General features: G+C 39.6%; 1 protein-coding gene across 2 annotated transcripts; it reads left to right on the top strand.

Annotated features, from left to right (window-relative positions):
• The first annotated feature begins 1,821 nt into the window (after nucleotides 1-1,821).
• Nucleotides 1,822-13,804, top strand: LOC109202520 (uncharacterized). 2 transcript variants are annotated; one of them, XM_025907707.1, is made up of 10 exons: nucleotides 1,822-2,024; nucleotides 2,599-2,679; nucleotides 2,754-2,987; nucleotides 3,093-3,197; nucleotides 3,303-3,521; nucleotides 4,010-4,336; nucleotides 6,116-6,461; nucleotides 6,550-6,610; nucleotides 12,644-12,825; nucleotides 13,056-13,804. In XM_025907707.1, the coding sequence occupies exons 1-10, from the start codon at nucleotides 1,946-1,948 to the stop codon at nucleotides 13,105-13,107; spliced, it is 1,686 nt and encodes a 561-aa protein (XP_025763492.1). In that variant the 5' UTR covers nucleotides 1,822-1,945; the 3' UTR covers nucleotides 13,108-13,804. The 2 variants fall into 2 exon arrangements, with proteins under 2 accessions (XP_025763492.1, XP_025763493.1); XM_025907708.1 differs by having other exon boundaries at nucleotides 6,553-6,610; nucleotides 13,056-13,803.
• The last annotated feature ends 9,776 nt before the right edge of the window (nucleotides 13,805-23,580 follow it).

Below are 23,580 nucleotides of genomic sequence, written 5' to 3' on the forward strand. Positions count from 1 at the left end.
CAGGAGATATTTACTGAATTTACCTTTGAATGAATTGTTTTCTGTTTCTTTTTCTTTTCACAATTTTTGGCTTTATTATTTTTCAGTAAAAAAGGATCCAGTTAAACATGTGACAGGATCTTATTTCATTGTATTTTCATGAGAGCTCTGTCTGTGTGGTGGTTCGGGTGGTCATCTCACTGCAACAAGCTTGTGGCTTCATGTCTGGGACTTTGCCTTCACATGTTCTTCCTGTGTTTGTGGTGTTTGTTCACAGGTGTGAGTGCAGCTAGTTTACTCTCTCTGTGTTTGCCCTGTGAGAGACTGTTGGGCTGTCCAGGTGTACCTCACCTCTTGCCCTGTGGCAACTGTGATGAGCTCCACTGTCCTTATGACCCCTAACCGTATAAGTGGAAGAACATGTATGCATGGATGTGTCAGTGTTGATGGTGAAAGCAGAGACATGAAATTGTTTGAGGTTATATTGTTGCTCAAAAAACAAACTTAAAAGAACAACCTGAAGACATGATCACCCAGAAAGTAAGAAAACCTAAAGCACCTAAAGTCAAACAATTAACATGTCTTGTATTTGCATCACATGCACTTCATAGATTAACATGTTTAAACTGAAAAGTTCAGCCATTTCTACTTTCCTGCTAATTTCTTCTGTATTTTATGTTCCAGTACAGAGAGTACAAACACTGACAGATACACCAGCTGTGGTGTCTCTGCTGTGACACTGAAGTTATTTCAGATACAATCTTTAAGGAAAAAGTCCCTTTAAATCACCATGGTGACAAACTTTTCTTTAGTGAGCAGGCAGTGGCTCGATTGTTGAGTAGAGATCAGCTGTGTGCTTCTCATTAAAGTGCAGTTTACTCCAGTGATGATCATCCTGCTCTGCTGACTGAGCTGAGATGTTTCCATACATGAGATCAGGGTTCATCTGAGGAGATGAGACAGTTATTACATATTTATATTAAACTAAACCTTTAGCTGACTCTCCTATCAGAACATTATAAAAATTCACTTTGAGTTCATCTGATAAAAGTCTATGTTAAAAATATTGGTACACAAGCCTTCATAAATTCAAATTAAACTACATCAAACTTTATTCCTTATATGCCTAAATGTTGTCAGTACAAACAATGACACTGAGAATCATAGTCTCAAACAGCTCTATATAGCATTAGTATGTTAGCAAGTTTAATGAACTGCTAACATGACCGGCTCTACACACCTATGAAGTTTTAACAGAATTTATCCAAAACTTTTCCAGCTCTTGTGTTTACAACATGAAAGCAAACACTACAAAAAACATCATCTGCTGTACAAATACCTGATTTTCATTTTAAAGATGTCTGATGATATTATACATGTGGTGTAAATATCTGGCGTGATTGTGTTGAATTGTATGCTTTGGGTTGTGTTGTTTTGTGGGTGATTTAAAGCTTCAAATTTAAAAATCTTTCACACTGTTTCTGTCAAAAAATAAAATATCAAAGACATCATGTTTGCAGGTTTAACAGCTGTTATATTTTTTCTACATCCTACAACAACAACTAACTTTCACATATTCATGTTCTCCCAGTTAACACTGAAGGGTTTTTGATGTAAATAATGACTAAATGTTTATGTGAAATTTAGTTATATTGCAATTTTTACATTTTGTAAAACTGAAAAACAATATTATAATTTTAATAATGATGACAAGAAAAACAAAATACATTCATATGAGGTCAATACATGGATTCTTCACTAGAGGGCTCTTTGTGGGGAAATAAGTAAATGAGGAAGTGATGATGTTAAAGCTGAATACAGTTTGTCTGCTGACACACTCACACAAGTCAGTCATTCCTGTTAGACAGATGTTGATTTGAACACTTATTCATGTTTCTGATATTTCTGAAACTTCGAGAGAGCAACAGCAGTGATCAGCTCTTTGAAATAATCATAAATCACGTTTATGATTAGAAGTGAAAAAACAGCCATGTTGTTGGCAGAAGCTGGATGTTTGTTCATGGGTTTCATTCTGTGTCTCTCAGGTAGGAATAATTTGTTTGTCCTCCTCATGATGACTGTGATGATGTTTGTGGAAGGCAGAAGTTTTAGTGTCAAACCTGCAGAAAGTTACAAAATGATTTAAGAAAACAGGAGATTCACAGTTAACAGGATTTTGACTTGTTCTGAATTAAAGCACCAGATTGTGATCCTTCACAGTAACATGCTGTCATCACAGATTAGCACAGAAAAGAAAGTTAGCATAAATGTTCACCATGTTTATTATTCAAATGTTGTGTTAAAGCTGTAAATTTTACATGTAAAAGCTGAACATGTAAGAGCTAATGTTGTTAGCAGATGCTAGACTTTTGTTTAAGGCTTCATGTTTTACATCTGTCTAACTATGTTTATGTTTTTGTGTGTCAATGTAGTCTATAGTGATACTTTTATAAGCTCCTTAGAAGAATAGAATTAAAACTTACATTGTATGATATATATTTACTTTATGATTTCAAATTCTTACAATATACATCATTATTCAGTGTTTAATGATAGAAAGATCAAACAGACAGTAACAGCGATAATAAATCTTTTCACCAATAAAAGTTTCTGTTAAAGGTGTAAATGGAGGAGAAACCAGGATCTGTGCTCTCAAATGTTCATCAGTGGATCTGCACTGCTCACATCAAGCTGTTGCAGGTACACTTGCTCTCAGTACTTTATTATTTTCCAAATGACATCATTGTATAAGTTGTTCTCCATCATCCTCTCAGAGCTGCAGGTAAAGGTGATTCCTGCCACAGAGGGACAGACAGTAACACTGATGTGCAGCAGCAGCTGTCCTCTGACTGAAAAGCCTGCAGCCTACATCTGGTACAAGAACAGAGAGTTTCTCTATGAGGACTGGTCTCCCTGGTACCAAGAGCTGCTCAGCAGTGAGGAAGCAGTCACATACTCCTGTGCTGTCAAAGGCTACGAGGATCTCAGAGCCCCTGAAGTCTCTGTGGGTGAGTCATGATGGACACCTCCTCATCATGTTATGAGATGTTAAACACAAACACTTTACTGTTCAGACTCTAATGAATTTACTGAAAGTTGTTGGTTTTTCTCAGATTCCATCACAGAGACCTGCTTCAGTGTGACCTATGCTAAAGGGAGAATGTGTTCTTCTCAGCAGACATCAGTGGACGAGTCCTGCTCCATCACATATCCCAGAGGTGAAGCTCTGGACAAACTGCATTTTGAAATCTCATTTTTATTCGTTATTTATTCGACATGACAGAGATTAACTGGTGGAAAATGTGTTTATCATCTCCCAACAGAAATTCATGTCCAGAGGACTCCTGCTGAACAAAGAGGTCACATCAGACTGACCTGTAACAGCAGCTGTTTTCTGACTGACCCTCTGATTTCCTTTGTGTGGTATGAGACCAGAAAGCCTACAGTGAAGGAGGGAAAACAGATTCTAGTTCCCAGCTCTCTTCCAGACAGTTTGTCTTGTGCTGTAAAAGGTCTTGAGGATGTGCGCTCTGCTGACGTCTGTGAGTAAACTTATTGTCTCTCCACTTACAAAGTATTACCACCACTTCTTGCAATTATGACTAATCATCACACTGGTTTCCTGTAAAGTTCAGGATCAGTTTTAAAATGTTGGTGATCACATCACAATTCTCAGCTGCAGATCCAAAACTCTGGAATCATCTCCCTCTTCAGATCTGCTCATCTATGATACTAACAGTATTCATCTCCTGACTTCTCCTTAGCTTTTTCAGTCTCAGCCAAGAGTAACTCAGTCTGTCATTTTCCCCAGTGTATTTCTTTCTTCATTTATACATCTTTAATGTCATTATTTTATTATTATTTTTATAAATTATTTGGTTGTTTTTATTATTAGCATATTTTAAAGTGCTTTTTACCTGTTGTGCAGTACGTTGGTCAACATCTGTTGCGTTTAAATGTGTGATATAAATAAACTGATTTGACTAATTAAGTTTAAATATCTCTCTTCTCTGTCTCATCTATATTTCAGGTGTTAATGATTCCTGCTGGAGTTTGAATTATGTCCACAGCAGAATCTGTGCTCTGGAAGGATCTTCAGTCAACATCTCCAGTAAATACTCTCATCCTGACTACGTGCAGATACAGTCTAAATGTTGGTATAAAGTCAAGAGAGAAGCTGAACAGCTGACTGAGGATGCAGGTCATGTGGAGTATGATGACAGCATGAAGAACCAACACATCCTCAGATTAAAGAAGCTGAAGAGAGATGACTCAGCAGAATACAGGTTCACCTTCACAACAGAATATGAAGAAGTGAATCAGTCTGATTTTCCTGGAGTTACTCTGATTGTCACAGGTAATTGCAGCTTGTTTGACTCACTGTTCATTGTTTAGATCCCAGTTAGTCCTGTGTGTTACCCAAATAAGCTAACAGAAACTAATCTAAGCTGGTAGTGAGGAGACTCACCCAGCTCTAACAGCCTACAGCTGCATGACTACAACGTTTCAGCTTGATGATGAAATCCACGAGCAACTCCAGAGTTAGCTGCAGCTCTGCTCACCTATGTTTGCACTTGTTACTTTAGTGGTGAAAACAGATCCCAGGTATGTGTTAGCATAAGGACTAGAACAATCTGTGGGAACAATTTGAGAGATGCAATATTTATACACAAGTTTTCACCTTTACTGTTACTGAAAGAGTTAAAAAGAGAATGTCCACAACTTTAGACTTTAAATGTAGTCTTGGTTGCTTTGAAGGAGAGAGAGCATCAATGAGAAGCAGTGACTCAGCACAGAATCACCAAACTTCTTCCAGGTTTCAGTCCAACACTGCAGGAATTCCAGTTAATAAATCCATTGATTATGGTTCATCCTCTCAGGTTTCCTACTAAAAATGTCCTCCAGTAATGTCACAGCTGTCACACGTACAGTAAGATTTGTACATTTCTGGCCCTTTGAACATTTACTGTCAGTGGGTTCATTTTGGGTTACAAACCAGTTTGAAGCACCATCATTCATCTATTTCTCATATATGTAAACTGGTCAAGGAGACACAACCTGATCCATGATGGAGTCATCAGTGATAGGTTTGTAGCTTGAACCTATTCGCTGGAACGTTGAAGGCAATGTGATTACACAGCAAGCAAGACACGAAGTAGGCAACATTCTTTATGTTTCACATGCACGGGAGAGAACTGGACAGGCGCCGTTCCTTCGCTTGACCCCAGTTGCTCTCGTCCGCTCTCCTGTAACACTGCTCTTTTATTGTGGTTACATGAATATGCATAGGTTCATTAACATATGACATCTTATATAGGTATGCATGTGAACAAAGAATACCCTGTGTGTGTGTGTGTGTGTGTGTGTGTGTATCTGTGTGTGTATGGGGTCAAGATGTAACCCCAGGAAGACTCCCCAAAGCTGGTGCCAGGAGTCTAGCGGTACATCACAACAAAAGGCACTTAGCCTAAAACAGATATACATATGTTTGCTATACCATATATCAGCAAGAGAAGATACGACCTCTCCTAGGAGGTGTGTGATCTATGCCAGAACACTCTGAAGAGGAGTGAACGCACTCCCCTCTTCATGCTACACAGAGTTGTTACAGACCTCCTAGGATGAGACATTCTTTCAATCTACAAATGATTATATACTTCTAAGCATATATGAGTAAATATTTCTAAGCATAAATGACAATCACAATACAAATCTAACAATCAGACCTTTCAGGATGTTTATACAGACTGATGCAATTTTATTTCCTCACTCAGTCAGTGATGAAAGTCTTTTTTTAGTCTACAAATTCTTCTGTTTCAGTCCATTCATGGTTATCAGTCCCCAGATAGACAGAAAGAACAGACAGACAAATGTTAAGTTATGTGAGCAATTAAATCTGTCATCTCCTACATAGAGTTAAAGCTCTTTATGTTATCATGTACAATAAAATCTTTACTAAATTATGTAATTATTTAGTAAATATTTAGTATTAATATTTAGTATTACTAATTAACAATTATTAAAGTAAAAGAAATCAATATTCTCTCAGTCACTTTGTAACATTGATGCTGAACACCAACCTGCTGTTTATAAGAAATATCTCTTACAGTTACTGACAAGTTTAAGTGTTTTTCAGAGCTGAGAGTGAAGATGAGTCCTTCTGCAGTGGTGACAGAGAGTCAGAGAGTCACACTGACCTGCAGTACCAGCTGTCCTCTGACTGACAACACAAACTACATTTGGTACTTGAACAGTCGACCTCTGACCCCGAGAGAGAACCAGAACAAACATCTGATCCTAGACCCAGTCAGCAGGGAGGATGCAGGAAGCTACTCCTGTGCTGTGAAAACCAACAAAGATATCAGCTCTGCTCCAAAGACTCTCACTGTCCAAAGTATCACAGGAACATGGACACCAGCAGCTGCAGGAGTTTCTGCAGCTCTGCTGCTTTTAATACTTCTCACTGTCTGCTGGTGGATCAGGTGAACATCACTGTTTCTCTTTCAAACTGTCATTCACAAACTAACCTGACAGCATCTGTTCACTTTTATAATAACTTATTTCATTAAGCAGAAAAAGGAGAACTTCTAGATTATCGCCAACGAGTGAAACAATGGAAAACTTGGAGCAGGTAAAGAAAATAAATATGATAATTTTTCCTACAAAAGAGGAACATCCCCCTGATCTATCTAGATTATTCCTTCATGCACATCAGAGCAGCTTTATTTTAACAGATAATGACAAAATGCTTGTGAGTCTCTACAATCAGAGCACGGTTCTGCTGTAGTTCTCATCTGAGGTTCCTGATTTCAGAAAAGAGTCTTTCTCTTATGTTCTGGTTTTCTGCAGGGCATAATTTATTTTATATAATGGTACAATAAAGCCTGCTGAGCTTTTTGTAAAACAATCAAAACTACAACTCATCTTGTTCACTTTGTGATACACTGTAAAAAGAAAAACCCTATTGAAATTAAAAAAATTGATGTCCAATGGTCACATCCAAAATATTTGACTTCATAGAATCCAAATTGAGTCACTTGATATGACCTGATACTTTTATGTTGATATAAACAATATTACTAGACTTGACTGAAACTTTAAATTTTGCATTGATCCAAATTGATTTTTTTACATAGAACCATATTTTAATTATTGAACCAAGCTAATATATTGAAATTTAACCAACCTAATGTATTCACATCGAACCAAATTAACATGAACTAATATGTTTGTCTTGAAGCCAGGTAATTGATTTACATATATTCAAACTATATTTTTTACATTTCATTTTATTTCAGTTCAAAAATGCTCTGCATTTCCTATAAAAAACAAGACAGTTGGCCAACCAATTATTTCAAAATTATTTATTGTTCCAAACCATTTTAACTATAATCAATAGAGAGGATTAGTAATATAAAGATTTAGTGCTACGGCAGAAATGATTAGAGAAATGTTTGTTTTATAAAACCTGCAACCTTTTGAAAACCAGTATAAAACCTGCAATCTTTTTAGAACTGGTATAAAACCTGCAACCTGTCTAAAACTGGCATAAAACCAAAACTCTTTTTAAACCAATTTGCAAGTACTCAAAAATGTTTATATGTGCACTGTGCCTGTACAATGTAAAAAAAAATGTACACATGTATCAATGAAATCAACTTAAATCTCCCTTTCAAATGGGTGTTCTTATAACTTTTGAATGTAGAATACCACTGCAGGCCAACCAAGCAAAATAACCAAGCACACATGCACATGCATGTGCACATACACATGCATGCACACATGCATGCAAACACACTACTGTGCAGTGTTAAGTTCACAATTAAGTTTGCGAATCTTAGAGGTCATCTTGTTAAAGTCAAGCTCCATCATAATCTTTTGAAGAGCCTCAAAGGTGAACCTGAATCCTCGTGGATATTCCATATTAAGAGCATAACAGAGTCCAAAGACCATTGCCACTCCAGCTGCCACAGAAGGCAACTCATTCAGGACTTCCACACCATCAATGATTATCCCGATGTCTCGAGGCTGATGTAGGAGGCTTGAGTTGTCCCTGAAGACGAAGAGTGCCATTGTGGTACTCTGCAGCTCTTCCTCAGCTTCATCTTTCTGGGATATCTTGAGGTAAAATATGGAACAAAATGTACAAGTGAAGAACTGAAGTCTGGCACACCTGATAAACCATAATAAACTACTATTTTGATAGTTGTTTGGTCACAGACTATTAGAACAATTATTTGACTAATCAGATTGTGAATTGCATAATCATTAAATTAAATCAATGGTGGAACATTTTCATAAATGTTCCACAAAGCCCAAGAAAAAAAAGAAAACAATACAGAACCCTAAGATATTAACTTGATGAGTTGATTAATCGTTGCTGTTCTACATTAATCACTGCATTTAATAGCAGAGTTGTCAAATTTACATCAAGAGACTGCATCTCATGTAGAGACAGAACAGATATGGACATACCATGTATTCTTTTATCAAGTCCTCAACACGTTCTCCAAGGTAGATAATGAGAGATTTAAGTATACACTCCCTCCTAATGTCAGCACCAGCATCCTGCAGGAACAGTTAAAATTGTTACTATGCAATATGGAGAGTATGCTGCGTGAAAGGCATTTTTTTTTCACCTCTCTATCCTCATGAGGTGACTAATGCCCCTTTTCCACCGACAAATCGGCACGGTGCGCTTGAGAGCAGTTCAGTTTAGCGGGGATGAACTCGCTTGTTGCGGTGGAAACATAAAGTGGACGTAACTGGGAACAGGGGCGAACCCATCTGGCTATGAAAAGTCGCGCGCAAAAGTCTTTGTCCGCAACATCACAGCCCAAAGAACAACAACAATCGCGATATATGTGTGTTTTTGTACTTTGCTCTGTCTGTGGTTCATTTTGATTGGTTTGATTTGTGGTTCTTGTGGAGGAAGTCGCCATGGTCCAAAGTCAATGGAGTATGGTTGCTGGGAGTTTTTTTTAAAGCTTTTTGTGGGAGCGCTTCTATATCACATCACGTGGACACCACACACACCCGGGCCAATGAGGTGTAAAGGCGGTGGAAAAGCGTCCGCAGGGGGCTAAAGTGAACTGAGCCACACCGTGTTCTGTCGGTGGAAAAGCAGCATATGCTTTCTTGTCCCTAAATAAAAGTTTATACGTATATATGTATGTATGTGTATCTGGCGAGTGAGAGTGAAAATGTGTCTCCAAAATAAATTTTGTTGTAGTTGTGCTCTGTACTTGTATAATGACAATAAATCTCTTCATTCATTCAAGGACAAAGCAAACACTTCCTTTCAACATTTTAAAAGGTCACAGCCATAATCACTGACGTTACCAAAATAAAACTGTAACAGGATACAAATTCTCATTAGATACAGGGGTTAAAATGCTAACTGTCATGTTAATAGTTAATTATATATACCCTACCTGATCAAGAAACTCTAGGATTATGGCAGTTTTTGCTTTGGTTGTCCCTCCTTTCTTTCTGATTATTTTAAGTAGCTGTGGGGAGTGCTTGTCCAGCTGGGCCATGAATCTGGTTAGCAAGGGAACTGCAGTAACCCGCAGAAACTCTGCATTAATCTGTACATGAGTAGACAGTGTACAATACATTTTTTAAAGACCAAATTCCAACAAGAAAAAGTCAAAACATATATTTCCCATTTCCAAACTATGATAAAAGGCATTAGTACAAAAAAGTTAAAGTTATACCTCTTCCATCTGAAATAGACCTGGCCATCTTTCCAAGAGGTTCTTGATGTCAGGCTTCTTATCCACAACCTCTTTCCTCCTGAAATCGAAGGTCCTGGCCATCTTCTCTCGTACAGTTTTCTCATTGTTTCTCTTCTTTAATTCGGTCAGGAGAGATATTCGCTCTAGTTCTAGGCTTTCTGGATTCTCACTGCTGGTCTGAGGATAGTAATTGGCCTCACCTCTTCTTGCCTTTTTGTTGTTCTTGGCTGGCTTGGGAACAGGATCTTCTCGTGACTTTGATTTGAGGGTATTTACTAAGAGCTCAGATGCAAGTCCATGTGACTTAAGCTGAGTGCGGTAATTGCTCATCTTAGTCTTTAGTCTGAGTTTCCATCCGTAGCTCTCATTGAAGGAGTCTGGTTGCCTCAAGCAGGGATGTTTCCTTGTCAGAGCCTCCGCAACGTCACTCAGGTCTCCATCACTGGGGTACGCCTTGTAGGAGAAAATCTTCTCTGCCAGTCTTTCCAGAATGTCGGACAACATTTTCGATGTAGGTGTGAGCCTGGTTTGGTCCTTTGTGTATTCCGCATTCCCTTTCTCAAGTTGACCTTCTGTTTCAAAAGAGAATTGTGGGATGTTGAACTCCTTTGGCCAGGGCTCTGTGCGGAGTTTCTCAGAGGAGCTGCTGCTTAGTATGACTGTGTCATCAGTGTGTGTTGAGATGGAGCTTGTATCTAGGTCACTTTCTACAAATTCTAAAATTAATGTTTCAGTAGCAGACGGTATGACCTTGATGGTGGTAAGATCCTTGATCATGGAGGTTGAGTTCAAGTTCACAAATGTTCCACCAAAGTCTACATCTTTATATTGCAGCCTGATACCTCCAGCAACTTTGCATGACTCTTTAACTTGTTCAATGAGCTCTTCAACTGTGTCTGGCACCCTTGATAGATCCATCCTCTCAGAGCTATTGTCACTCAACAAAATGAGGAGTCGTATGGGATTTGCCATATTTGTGGATCAAGTTGCCTCTCAGCGCTAGTGTACATAAAACTTACAACATAAAATAACACAAAGGAAAGAGACACAACACAGTATCAGCTCCCACTGCAGGTTTTTGAACATATGTTATAAGGGTACTGTCACAGAAGACTGCAAATTTGGATTGCATGTTTAGTGTGTACAACCACACCTTATCCTATACAAAGGACATTTTCCAAAGCCAAAAGTGGTCCAGTTATATCATGGATTTTTCTAGCCTGTATTGCACAGAAGATAAAGTGTGCTCTAAGTCCAACCTTGACTTTTTAGTGGACATGCAAGTTTACACAGAAATGTCAAAAACTGCCCAAAACTGAAAGATTGCATTGTAAAAACCCATTTCAATTACGAAGACTAGAAAAGGGGAAATGGGGCACATCTACCTACACAACCAGCACTGAGCACACACCTGGGTGAAGCCGAGAGAGCAATTATTGCACACAATAGTGCCAACACATCAGCAAGGTGAATGAGAGGATAATGAGGGAGGGTCTAGATTATTATGAAATGTTTAAAAAGGATGTGCAGTGTAAATGCAAAATGATACCTGTTCAGATTAAATGAAAATGTATGCTTCAGCCATGGAATGGATGGAGCGATCTGTGGTTCTGAAAGCATACAGAAAAAAAAGAATAATGTTACTTCTCTATAAAACACATAACATAGAAAAACCAAGAAATACGTAACATGACATGCACATCCTTATAAAAAGCTAGTACTATAATTTGATTTAGGTTTACCAAACAGTCTACAGACCAGCCATTAGCGACTAAGTTTGGCATAGGGTCAATTTTTTGAAGTTAAAATTAAAATTTCTTCAGAAAATGCACATTTTTCCGAGCCGCGCCTGAAAGTCAATTGAAGGAATTAGTCTTATGTCATTGATCTTATATGCTGGCGTGTTATTTCTGTCTCTAAATCATGCACATTAATAATTATCTTTTGCGCTCGGTGTACAAACACATAACACACAGATATTTATATGAAGAGAGACAGAGACAAACGTGCGCGCACAAACACAAGCTTGTGTCTAGAAACCGCGAGCTCACCAGAAAAATTCAAACGAAGCGGAGCACGGAGTTATACTATGAATGTTATGAACTATGAACTTATGCTAGCTAGCTGTATCCACCACCGATGCATCGTGGTAACGCTAGCTAGTTAGTATACTGGTAAAATACGGCTTTTTGCCTAACTTGCATTCCCGACTGTGATGGTCGGTTGCTGGTAACCAGTTCTAACGTCGCGCCGGATAGCTAGCTAGCTTGTAGCTAGCAGCTACAATCATGCAAGAATTCGGGGTGGCCGTCGACCCAGCTTAAATGGGGTTATTTTCTGCAATTTTGGCAATACAAATTATAAAAGCTTTTGTAACACACTTGGCTTTACTTACGTTTATTTTCAGATGAAATTAATCAAAATGTGACACGATGTTTCCAGCAGCCATGCACAATAAAAATGGGTCCCGGTGTATTTCTGGTGGGCGTGTTCAAGTACAAATCACTTTGACTCAAATTAAAGATATTATCTGTTCAACATGGAAAGAAATATATGTTTTGAGAGAAATCAAAAACTTTGCGTTGTGTCCTTTGTACAGATATTTAGTTTCATCCAAATCAAAAGTGGTATTTTAAAATGCAAAAAGAAAGGGTTTCACAATCAAATCAATGATTTTATTCTGTTTTGAATGGCACTTATTAGATTGAATGAATGACTGCATGTTAGACTTTTTTCAGTGTACTGGAAAAACTACCAGTAGTTAAAACAGAGTTCCTTTTTCTTTAACTACGTCACATTCTTAAACTCATATTCAAGCTTCACTCCAGCAGCTGAGTAAAGCTAATATTTTATGCTAACTGCCCCAAGCTGTTCCTAGAATGACCTTGGATTTAATTGAACATGTTATTTCTCTTTTTTATCAGGTAAATTTTGGGCCCCAGCATGACGACATCTCAGCTCAACCAGCAGAGCAGGAACTTGACTACAGCGAGATCAACTTGTCCAAGAACCAAACAGAACATCCCTACTCCACTGTTCAGTCATTTCAAGAGCAGGAGCATGTCCCCTACGCTGTTGTCAACTTCAGAGACAACACAACACCTGAGTGAGTTCGTTTTATGATTATCAATAAAATTGTAAATGAGACGTATATTACAAGAACTCTGTAGATTGTACACAGTGGGCTGTACAACATCCCGAACAAGCTTGAAGTCACAACAAACAGGATGCATACTTTTATTACAAAGTTTCTTTATATCTTAAAAATTACTTTTTCTAATGCTTTCACACATATTTAATTTTTTTTAATTAATGCATCATTTTTCTTACTTTCAGACTCAATGACCAGGCTGTGGACAGCGAGAGACTGTACAACACATCAACCTAAAGAAGATGAAATATAACAACACATCTGCCTGTACAGGACTTGAATTGTTCTGTTCATGATGTCGGTATTGCATTCACTTCTTCTATTTACTTTTTCTGATGAGTATGAACACACTGTGGTCACTCTTGACAGGGTTCTTTCAAACCCTCATAGGAACTGAAACTAATACATTTGAAATGGTTACCAGCTCTTTATGTTGAGACAATCGCTCTCAGGATCTGTCTCACACCAGATAAGAGGAAGCCTCAAAATCAGCTCTTTATCTATATGCATCTCTGCAAGTCTGCAGTCTATGCAAGTCTCTTTCACACATTAAAAGGTCATAATTATCTCAGGCTTTGCTCAACATGCCAGCAAAATTGTTCTAAAGATCGCATTAAAGAAAAAACAAACAGTGGAGCTCAATTTCCTGTCAAGTCAAAAATGTCTTCATCATAAATCCATTGGAGATTTAAAGGACAGACTTCATATTTATGAACATGTAACAAATATTTTGCATTAGAAGTAAAATAATAATTTTTATCCTTAAACATATTTCAGTCTTTTTTCTTTGTCTGTGCAGATCAAACAAACAAACACAATAAAATCTAATATTTTCAGCTGAACATGAAACACATTTGAACTGGTTCTCAAAAATCTGCTTTTTTAGGTTTTATGACTTTTTATTTCACAAATTGTTCCCGTTCCTTTCTTGGTCAAAATGTACATTTTGCCCATGAAACAGAAACAGTAAAACAGCAGTGGGTTAAATGCATTAGATTAAATTATTTTGAAGTTGTCTGTATAGAATCTCAGTGATCCAGGGCATGGTAGTCTTAAGAGTTGGACTTTATTCTTTAACGTCCTGCCATCCATCCTCTTCTGCTGGGGCTGGAGCCTATCATAGGGAAAGAGGCAGGGTTCACCCCGGACAGGTTACCAATCTGATGCAGGGGCGACACATTCTTTAACTTTAATAACCCTTTTTTGATATGACTTCATCAGTTTCTCACACTGATGTGGAGGAATATTGACCCACTCTCCTTTACAATATTGTTTAAGCTCACTAAGGATTGAGGGCATTTGTTTATGTACAGCTCTATCACAGTCCCACCACAACATTTCAGGTTTGGTCTGGGCTTCAGATGTTTAACATGCTAGCTGAGACTTGTAGAGTTATTATTTTCATTGTGCTTCTTCTATTTTGGGGGGAATCAGAGTGAACTCACGCAACCAACTTATCCAGGCAATTTAACTAATTGATCAGAAAAAAATGCAAACAAAAATAATAATTTCATTACAGTATCAATACCAGTTTAGAGCTCGTTACTAGCGGCATGTCCCAAAAATACCTAAAGACATGTCTTTAAGAAATAGGAAAAAATACAACAAAGACATGACACAGGACATGAGAGATGCATCTGGCCTGTCAGTCAGTCCATCTACTGTTCATTGAAACCTCATCCAAAATGGGCTCAGTGTAAGGTTGACTGTCAAGACAGCATTCTTAAGGAAGTGAAACAGGGAGAAAAGGCTAAGGTGTGCCACTTTACACAGTGACTGGACTTAAAATCAGTAGAAACAGTTCTGATGGACTCAATCCAATGTGAATGTTGTGGTTCAGTGAGTGTCTGCAGCTAGCTGTAAAGCACTGTGGAGGCTCTGTCATGGTATGTGGCTCCATATCAACCAGTGGTGTTGGGGATCTTGTCAAAATTGATAAAATTATGAACACAAGAAAGTATCATTACTGCTGCAATTAAATTTCAGAAAAAAATACTAGCCTGCTGCATCATTTTTATTCCACTTTGATTTTTAGGGTGGGCAGCATGGTGGTACGGTGGTTAGCGCTGTTGTCTCACAGGAAGAAGATCCTAAGGTTGACTGAACCATCTAGACGGAGTCTTTCTGTGTAGAGTTTCCATGTTCTCCCTGTGTTTGTGTGCGTTCTCTCCAGCTACTCTGGCTTCCTCCCACAGCCCAAAGACATGCAGTTAGTTAGGTTAGGTTAATTGGTGATTCTAAATTTCCCATAGGTGTCAATGTGAGTGTGAATGGTGGTCTGTCTCTCTGTGTTAGCCCTGTAACAGACTTGGAACCTGTTCAGGGTGTACTCCGGCCTAAACAATGTGATATCAATCAATAGATCAATATAATAGACATGAGGCTTAACATTGCATTCAAAGTCAGTATAAATAACTCAGAAAGGCATTATATTATTATGGAAGGAAGAAAGGTTCAAATGTGGGTCCCACACATAATGCAGAACTGATTCAACATCACCGCAGCTGCACCTGAGAATACTGCTGATGGTCTGGTGGCATTTTAGGCTCCCTTTTATCACACAGCTTAAGGAAAACCTTTAATGACTTGAGTGTATTTGTAAGTGAACATGAAGAACAAGTGAAAAAGAAAAGGGAAGCAAACACTCCAGTCAGAGGTAGATTTACCCACAGTGTAGGGAGAGGCGGAGACTTACATAACACTGACACAGTGAGTTTACATTTCCTTAATACTCGGTCCAAAAAAGGATAAGCTGTATAACTTCTTCGCTGGTTCATATGTTAGAAGTAAACCTGATAAACCACAACATGATCAGTGCTAAGGTCACATGATGCTACATGACACATCTTTAAACAGACTTTAGTGGGTCGGTTGTTTCCTGGGTTAGCTTTAAACCACTTCATACTCATATTTCATTGTAAAAGTGGAAGTCACTGTGGTCAAACTGTCATTCAGTCAAGAGAGCGGGCCAACACACACATTGCAGTTTTTAGTCAGACACACAGCTCACTAGTCTCTGTGCTCCATTCAAACACTCACAGCCTCCATTTGTGATTTTCTTGTGCTTTCAGTTGTTCAGTAGTAATTTTACCAGAGACTAGAGGATATCTACTAGGACTGTGTCAATATGTGTGCGTGCTCTACGGAAGATTTTCCACCGGAGCAGTCTCGTGACATCACTCTAACTTCAGCCTTTGACTAAGTTATGATGATTGATGGTCAAACAGTGCATCTTGAAGTAGCGCACAGGGACAGATTATATAGAGTTAGTCTTGACAGTCACAATAAGGAAGAACACACCCAGATGTTGGTTCCTAAAAGCTACCAGGAAATTATCTTCCAGGCGGCTCATTACAACCTGATGGCTGGGGTATGACAAAACTCTGGAGCGAATGATGGCCCAATTTTATTGGCCTGGCATCCAAGGTTCCAAGGATAAAACTGCCTTCTCCACTCCGTACAGTTTGTGCCAATTTGTGACTCTCCCATTCGGCTTGTTTGGAGACCCCATCAATTCAATTCAATTTCAATTCAATTTTATTTATATAGTGCCAAATCACAACAACAGTCGCCTCAAGGCGCTTTATATTGTACAGTAGATCGTACAATAATAGTTAAAATAACCTTTTAACAGGAAGAAACCTCCGGCAGAACCAGGCTCAGGGAGGGGCGGGGCCATCTGCTGCGACCGGTTGGGGTGAGAGAAGGAAAACAGGATAAAGACATGCTATGGAAGAGAGACAGAGATTAATAACAGATATGATTCGATGCAGAGAGGTCTATTAACACATAGTGAGTGAGAACGGTGACTGGAAAGGAAAAACTCAACTCAACTCGCGCTATACAAATACAGGCCATTTTACCATTGCGTGTCATCTGCATAGCATTGAAAATGTATACTATGTCTTCTAATGATACTACCTAGGGGAAGCATGTATAATGTAAACAGAATTGGTCCTAGCACTGAACCCTGTGGGACACCATAATTGACCTTCGCCTTGTAATCGGAAGGTTGCCTGTTCGAGCCCCGGCTTGGACAGTCTCAGTCTCACTCACCTCACCCGTTGCCTACTGGTGGTGGTCAGAGGGCCCCGTGGCACCAGTGTCCGGCAGCCTCGCCTCTGTCGCTGCGCCCCAGGGCGGTTGTGGCTACAATGTAGCTTGCCATCACCAGTGTGTGAATGGGTGAATGACTGAATGTGTAAAGCACTTTGGGGTCCTTGGGGACAAGTAAAGCGCTAAACAAATACAGGCCATTTTACCATTTAGTGTGTGAAGAGGACTCTCCATTTACATGCACAAATTGGAGTCTATTAGGTCCCCAACCCCCGGGCCTCGGACCGGTACCGGGCCGCGAGAGTTGAGGCTCAGATGTGAAATGTATGGTTTTCAGGGTTTTTATCGGTTTTCAGCGTTATTTTGCTATCGTTTTTATCATTAACTCGGTTTTCCTGGGTCTTTTCACGTGTGTTATGAATAAATCTTGTTTTTTTCGGTGCCGGACTTGTTTTATTTTGTTGTATTTATCTGGGACACCTTAAAGGCCGGTCCATGAAAATATTGTCGGGCATAAACCGGTCCGTGGCGCAAAAAAGGTTGGGGACCGCTGTATTAGATAGATATGATACAAACCACTGCAGCGCAGTACCTGAAATATCTACAGCATGTTCTAATCGCTCTAATAGGGTATTATGGTCAGCAAGAGTGGAAGAACGAGGGAGGGTCTGTAGTGAGGGGAGGTCCAGAGGCAATAATACAGATAGAGCTTGGCTGGATGACTCACTGGCCTAAGTCGATTGATGGGGGTATGCAGGGTATGGTTTGTGGCTTAGCTGCAGGTTAGGGGTGGAGCAGTGGGTTGTGAATTGGCCAGGGGAGGCTGGCTCGCACAGCCAGGTCTCTCAGCCTTCACGCCATAGTAGAGACAAAATTAATCGACAATATTGACAATGTTGTTGATTAATTTGTCTCTAAAAACACCACTACAGTAAAAGTTCACCATTGTTGCTGAAGAGGTTTTGGATCTGCATTCATGCTTCTTTTCTTCTGCAGGCTTGCTTACAAACCACATGTTACAACAGAAAAAATCGTTCAAACTGAGCATCAGAATGAGGAAGAACGGTTATTTAAGTGACACAGATGTTGGTGTCAGACAAGCTGGCCTGAGTATTCAGAAACTGTTGATCTGCTGGGATTTTCCCACAGAATGATCTCTAAGGTTTACAGAGAATAATCTGAAAAAGAGAAAATAAGCAGTGAGCAGCAGTTCTCTGGGTGAATTACAAAGGTCAGAATGGCCAGGCAGCTTTGAACTGACAGACAAGAACTGTTAGTCAAATGACCAGTCAATACAACTGGGGTAACCAAAAGTATCGTAGTATAAGATAAGAAAAGCATCTCTGAACATAACACACGTCAAACAGATGACCTACAACAACAGAAAATCAAACCAGTTGTCCCTCCTCTCAGCAACGAGCAGGAAACCGATGCCACAATTTCCACACAGTCACCAACATTAGACAACAGAATATTAGAAAAACAGTACTTGGTCTGATAAGTTTCAATTTTTCCTAGAACATTTCGACTGTATTGTTAGATGCTGGGAAAAGCAACATGAAACATGAAACATCCTGTTGTATCAGCAGGTCAGGCTGCTGGTGGTGTAATGGTGCTGGGGATTCTTTCTCTTTTCTTCTGATTGCTGTGTTCGGCAGAATAATGCACCACAAGGTTAAAATAATGTCAACCTGGTTTCTTGAACATGACATGAGTTCCCTGTACTTCACGGGAACCAGATCTCAATCCATTACAGCACTTTTGAATGTGGCGGGATGGAAATTCACATTATGGAGGTGCAGTTGATAAATCTGCAGAATGTGTTCGATGCTGTCATGTCAATATGGACCAAATGTAGGAAATGTTTCCAAAGTTAAGACAGCTTTGAAGGGAAAATGGGGACCAATATGTACCTAATAAAGTGGCTGGTACATTTACTTAGTGTTTAATAATATTTAAAAGAACAAAAAGCAAAGCTAAAGTGTGTTCAGCTCAGGCCCAGTTAATCTTACCTTCTTTATCACAAAGGGTTTATGTTTTGGAAAAATTCAAAGTGTTAATCATCATATTCAGTGTTCCCAAATAAGGCACACAAGGGAGCTCTCCCCACAAGTTGTTCTGATGGTAAGGAGGTAATCCATAGTAAATGTAACTACACTGCTTTGAGTTCATATTTATCACTTCCTGTCTGCCTAAAATCCTTTTTTAAAATTATTTTTCACAACTTTCCAGGACTTGCTTCTGTACGCACAAACACACATCAATCTGTCACCTTCTTATGCCCTCTGGGTGACTCTTCTGTGTGTCCTACTATCAACACATCCTCATCCTTCCATCCTGTAACAACAACAAAGCTGGCACTCAAACAGCACAGGACACGACTCCTTCATGAACAGTACACACAGTCTCAGTTTCAGTGTTGTGTTCACACACAGGCTTTGTTTTCAGGTTTCATTACCTTAGTGAAGTGAAAGTACATAACCCTCACATTAGAATATGAGTGCTGAAAATTCCTCTGGTGCCATCCAGTGGTATATTCAGTGCACTTCACTGTCTCTGTTAATACAACATGTGAAAAGGAAAGAAGTGAAAAGTCACGCTGTCATAGTAAAAGAAGTTCTTCTTAAACTCTGAAAAATCAGCATTTGAACCAATCTCCTTATCCTGCAGTTGATGGTGACTGTTCTCCTGGCTTTAAATTAACCTCTAGTGTTGTTCCCCACACGCCCCCACTGATTTGTGATGAAGGCTCTTTGGTCCTGTTGATCTTGTACAGTTCGAGGCATTCCAGGATCCATGTCAGTGACATTGACTCACAGACAATGTTCCCTATAATTTTTCATGTGACTGAGCAAACACACAAACTCCCTGAGCGGACTCTTGGACCACTGTGAGCAACAGCAGACGTGTGCACTGTGGTCACGCCAACATCAAATCCATCCAAGTTTATTTACTTTTTTTGCTAGGCCCCCTTTGCTTTACAAGAAAATCTTTGGGCTATCAAGACATTTTTCAAAAAAAAAAAAAAAGTCTCTCTCTGCAAAACGGGTTAAAATGTAAACTGCTGTGAGATACTGTTTGTCTGTGATTTGAACAGGGTGAACAAATTGTGGAAGGATCAGCCTGATATTATTTGTATCCCAGTGTAACTTTATATGTATAAAGAACATCTCCAAAATTTGGCTTCCACACTGTTCGGGCGGACAGGGACAGCATCGCTAGCGGTAAGCGGAAAGGAGGTGGGCTTGCTGTTTTAGTTAACAACCGGTGGTGTAACCCTGCCAACATAACAATCAAAGAAAGGTCTTGATGCATTCTCAATCATCCAGGAAAGTAAATCTCCAAAAGTTGAATCTGTTCATCTGGACGTAGCGTTTTGTGGGAGAAACGTTTCGTCACTCATCCAAGTGACTTCTTCAGTCTCAGCTGACTGCAGGTTTCCCCAATCTTATAAACAGTACATTTGCATAATGACTGAAACCAGCCCACTGAAGGAACAATGGGCTGTGAGGTCAGTTCCTTAATCATAATTATGCAAATTCCCATGACCATTGATCAACAATCACTGACCAAAACCCACTGATCAAAGAACACTGATCAATGGCCATGAGTACCATTCACAGAGAGTTGGGGAATGGCTGCAATCACAGCATTGTAAGAAGGCGAAAGATGTACCCTTAGGCCCCCTCCTCGATTCAGAGATGGTCTTTCCCTTTTCACGTAAATGGCCTCCTTGACTCCGCGCTCAAACCAGCGTTCTTCCCTGTCCAGGATGTGTACATCCTCATCATTGAAAGAGCGTCCACTGGCCTGTAGGTGTAAATAGACTGCAGAGTCCTGGCCTGATGAGGTTGCTCTTCTGTGTTGTGCCATCCGCTTCGCTAGAGGTTGTTTGGTTTCCCCGATGTATAAATCCTGGCAATCCTCCTGGCACTTAACAGCGTACACTATGTTACTCTGTTTGTGTCGGGGGACCCGATCCTTGGGGTGGACCAGTTTTTGGCGCAGCGTATTTTGGGGTTTAAAAGCCACAGAGACCCGGTGTTTAGAAAAAATGCGTCTCAACTGTTCCGATACTCCTGACACGTATGGGATCACTACAGGTTTTCGCCTGGGCAGCGGTTGTCCTTCTCTCCTGGATCGGCTGGAGCTTTCTTTAGGTGCCTTCCCAGCTTTGACAAAAGTCCAGCTGGGATAATCACATTTACTCAGGGCCTTCTTGATGTGCTGTTCTTCTGCCTCCCTGGCCGCTGTGTCAGTGGTGTTCGCTCTGTGTTGTAGCGTCCTGAGGACTTTTGACTATTAGACTTGGAAGCCCGTTCTCGGAGACTTAACATAAAAATCGTTGGCATCAAAGAGGGCTCAGAAGAAGGGAGACCGACGGAGTTTATTTCCAATCTCATCCCTGAACTACTGGGTAAGGAACATTTCCCATACCCACTTAAGGTCGATCGTGCTCATCGATCTCTATGGCCTATGCCGGCAGCGGGCGAGAAGCCGCGTACCATCATCGCTTGTATACATCACTTTCAGACGAAAGAGCTTATTCTACGGCTCGCCAGGATAAAAAAGATGGAGTACAAGGGGAATAAAGTCCTGATCTTCCCAGATTACACCAGCGAAGTAATGAGTCAGCGCCGTTCCTTCCGGAACGTGATGCAAGCCTTGAGAGAAGACGGAATAAAATTCCAGCTACGGTACCCGGCGAAGCTGCGTGTGTACTGGAAAGGTGGGGATGTTCCAGAGGTCTTCAATCATCCAGCACAAGCAGAGGCGGCTCACCAGCAGAAGAAACACAGTGCTACAGAGAAGGAGTAATGTATGTATTGGTTGAGATTCTCCTCAGTTCAATAAGGTGAGCAAGCTCTCAGTTTGTATCGTGCGTCACTCTGTGGACTATTAGACTGCAACGGGTTGCTCCCATTATCTGACTTTTCAACGTTTTTGTTTTCTTCATTTGTATGTTAACTATTAATGCATTGTGGCACTAATCGGCTTTCGGCAAAAGCGCGTAGTTTATCAAAATCATCTGGCAATGTGTCACAGCTCTGTAATATATTCGAATATTCGAAAATTAATATTAGTTAAATAAGTGGTTGGTTGCAGTGGAGGGCATTGCGACATTGACAAGTGAGGTTCGCAATTTTCCCAGCAGCCTCTGTTTTGTTTATTGGGGATAGATTAGCGTCATGTTTGGGAGACGCAGGGGGTTGGGCGGGTCTTGTTTGTTTGTTTGTTTGCTTTTCTTTGTTATGGGTTTTTTTTTGTTTTCTTTTTTTTTTTTGTGGCTCACATGTGTGTATTCAATTTTTTCTACTCTATGCAAGATTAAACTCTTGAATTTGACCACTTATAATTATAATGACTGATGTCCAGGGCAGTGTAAAGGCAGAGGGGGGAAATTTGCAGTTGATCTCATGGAATGTGAAGGGGCTGGGTAGTTCTATAAAAAGGGGGAAGGTTTTTAAGCATTTGAAATCTTTATCGGCAGATATTATCTTTCTGCAAGAGACACATATTAAAAAAGATACACAAGACAGATTAAAGTGTAATTGGGTATCTCAGATATATCAGTCACCATTCACCTCGCATGCGTGTGGTGTTGCAATACTCTTTGGGAAGAATATCCCCTTCCAAATGACTTCTATGGTTACCGATCCCCTAGGTAGATACATAATGGTCTCTGGTACCATAAATTCTCATCCCTTAACACTCTTAAATATATATGGCCCAAACACAGACGAACCGAGTTTCTTTAAGAGAATTTTTGATCTGCTCCCAGATAACGACTCTAATATAATAGTGGCTGGAGATCTTAACTGCTATCTTGACCCCTTCTTAGATAGATCATCTACACAATTAGTGTCAGAATCAGCTTCTTCAAAACTGTTAAACAACCTTCTTAAAACTAAGGACATGGTAGACATCTGGAGGATCCAACATCCTACAGGTAGAGAGTACTCGTTTTACTCACATGTTCATAAATCTTATACCAGGATTGACTATTTTCTAGTGAGCTCACGCCTCATTTCTCAAGTCACCAACTCCAAGTATTATAATATACTAATATCGGACCATAGCCCATTAACAATATCATTAAATCTTGCACTTCCAAAGCAGGTTTTCGCTTGGCGACTTAACGCTAACCTTCTTAAGGATGATATTTTTGTTAAGAATATAACCTGTACATTGAAGAATTACATAGAACTAAATGATAATGGTGAGGTATCCGATTCAACTTTATGGGAAGCACTGAAGACTGTTTTGAGGGGCGAAATAATCTCTTATACTTCAGCTCTTAAAAAAGAAAGAGAGAAACGTCTATCAGAAATCAATAGTGTTCTTCCTGATCTGGAAAGAACGTATCAAGTTTCTAAATCTCCTGTGGATTATAAAGAGATAGTGAAATTAAAATATGAATATAATGATATAATGAGTGGCTTAGTTAGTAACTTACTTTGGAAACTGCGACAAAAGCATTTTGAGTTTGGGGATAAACCTGGTATGTTGTTATCACGACAGCTGAAGGGTGTTCAAGCTACAAGAGCAATACATAGCATTAAATCCAAAACAGGAACTCTGTTAACTAACCCAATCGATATAAACCGTCGCTTTAGTGAGGTCTACAGTGAGTTATATTCTCTTAAGCATAAT

The sequence above is a fragment of the Oreochromis niloticus genome, linkage group LG6 (genome assembly GCF_001858045.2).
Source record: "Oreochromis niloticus isolate F11D_XX linkage group LG6, O_niloticus_UMD_NMBU, whole genome shotgun sequence".
NCBI classification, from domain to species: Eukaryota; Metazoa; Chordata; class Actinopteri; order Cichliformes; family Cichlidae; genus Oreochromis; species Oreochromis niloticus.